At 38.9% G+C, this 1,649-nt stretch overlaps 1 protein-coding gene across 1 annotated transcript; it reads left to right on the top strand.

Moving 5' to 3' along the window:
* Positions 1-635: 635 nt before the first annotated feature.
* Positions 636-1,433, top strand: LOC138748029 (neurotensin receptor type 1-like). Its single transcript, XM_069907730.1, has one exon. The coding sequence runs from the start codon at positions 636-638 to the stop codon at positions 1,431-1,433; it is 798 nt and encodes a 265-aa protein (XP_069763831.1).
* The last annotated feature ends 216 nt before the right edge of the window (positions 1,434-1,649 follow it).

The following is a 1,649-nucleotide window of genomic DNA, read 5'->3' as shown; positions in this document are numbered from 1 at the left end:
TGAAAGAATGTTCAACACAGTCGAACTGATTCCAGTCCGAGAGAATGGTCTATTTATTCTTTTATTATTTTTTAAAAGTTTTCACACTATGAACCATAATAACCAAAATACACACAAACATTTACATCTTGAATATACACAGTGCCATTTAGTCCCCTTTCCTCCTTTCACTTCCCACCCCACTCCCCTCCCTACCCACTAAAGGTTCAACATATACAATACAATAAACCCATTAAAAATATCATCACACAATGAAAATCTGGATATCATTTCAATTAGCACCTAATTTTGAAATGTGCATAGCTTTCTCAATTGCTTCTGTAAAGTTACTGAATATGAATTCTTGAATATTTCAAATAGGATCTGTGTATGTATGTGGATGTGTGTGTGTAACCTACCCTAATTTTATCAATTTATCTCCCAAATGTTCCATGACATATTCTATCTCAACCCGAGGGGCTGTCTCATTCAGGACAGCTGTACTTACTCTACAAACTCTACATTTGATAATTCTGAATATATTTCGAATTATATAACTATATTTCGAATTGATTTCAGTTAACCTGACGGCAATCGTGATCCTGTCACGCGGAAATTGTGGTCTCTCCCGATGCATCGCTCGCTACTTGGTGGAAATGGCAGCAGCAGACATTCTGGTGGTTCTCGTTGCTATTATACTGCAACAAATTAATTTTATTTATTTATTCGCATATTTCTTGTTCAAATCTCCATTGTGCGCTGTGATCCTTGTCCTGCAGCTCGTTACCACGCAATGTTCTGTTTGGTTCACTGTTGCTTTCACTTTCGATCGCTACATCGCCATCTGCTGCGAGAAACTACGGAAACAATACTGCACCGAGAGAACTGCGACCGTGGTGACAGCGGCTGCTACTGCAGGGAGCGTTGTTTTGTCTGTTCCATTCTACTTTGCAGTGGATCCACAGCGCTGCGTTCCAACGGTTGAATATATGACATCACCAGCTTGGGCAACGTTCGAGTTATTTATGATTATTATTAACCCGTTATCACCAATTTGTTTAATTGTGCTGTTTAATGCATTAACCATCAGATATATTACCGCTGCGAACAGAGTGCGCCGGAAACTGCGCTGCAGCGGTCAGAAACAAAAAGACTCCGAGGTGGAGAAACGGAGAAAGTCCATGATTTTGTTATTTGCGCTTTCTGCCAATTTCATTTTACTCTGGATGCCACATGTTGTGCATTCGATTAAATGGCAAAAACAAAACAATTTCTACACTGACAGGCATTTAAGCACGCCGATCTATATCCTGCAACAATTTGGATTCATGTTACGAATGCTCAGTACCTGCACCAACACTTGTATCTATGTGCTGACACAGCGGAGTTTCAGGGAGCAACTGAAGAGTGGATTGAAATATCTGTTTACGTTAACTGGGCAACTTTACAAATGAAACGAAAACCAGATAATCTCGCTTTGAAGTTTTCAAAATCACATTGAGAAGACAGTTATTGAAAACATATTTAAAGTTACGAGATGCCTGCAATTACGGTGATGTTGACCCGTAATTATATTATGAATATTGCAGCGTCATCTTTTATATCTGCTGAAGTGCACAATGTTAGTCGAATGTTCGTTTAGTTTAAAATTTCTTAGTCCTTTGTGTTGT

Source organism: Narcine bancroftii, chromosome 13 (genome assembly GCF_036971445.1).
Source record: "Narcine bancroftii isolate sNarBan1 chromosome 13, sNarBan1.hap1, whole genome shotgun sequence".
Taxonomy (NCBI): Eukaryota; Metazoa; Chordata; class Chondrichthyes; order Torpediniformes; family Narcinidae; genus Narcine; species Narcine bancroftii.
Note: the sequence above shows the minus strand (reverse complement) of the source record. Positions and strands in the feature narration are given on the sequence as shown.

Excerpts from the sequence above, each read along its gene's own strand:
- LOC138748029 (XM_069907730.1), top strand. The coding sequence starts at position 636 with ATGGCAGCAGCAGACATTCTGGTGGTTCTCGTTGCTATTATACTGCAA.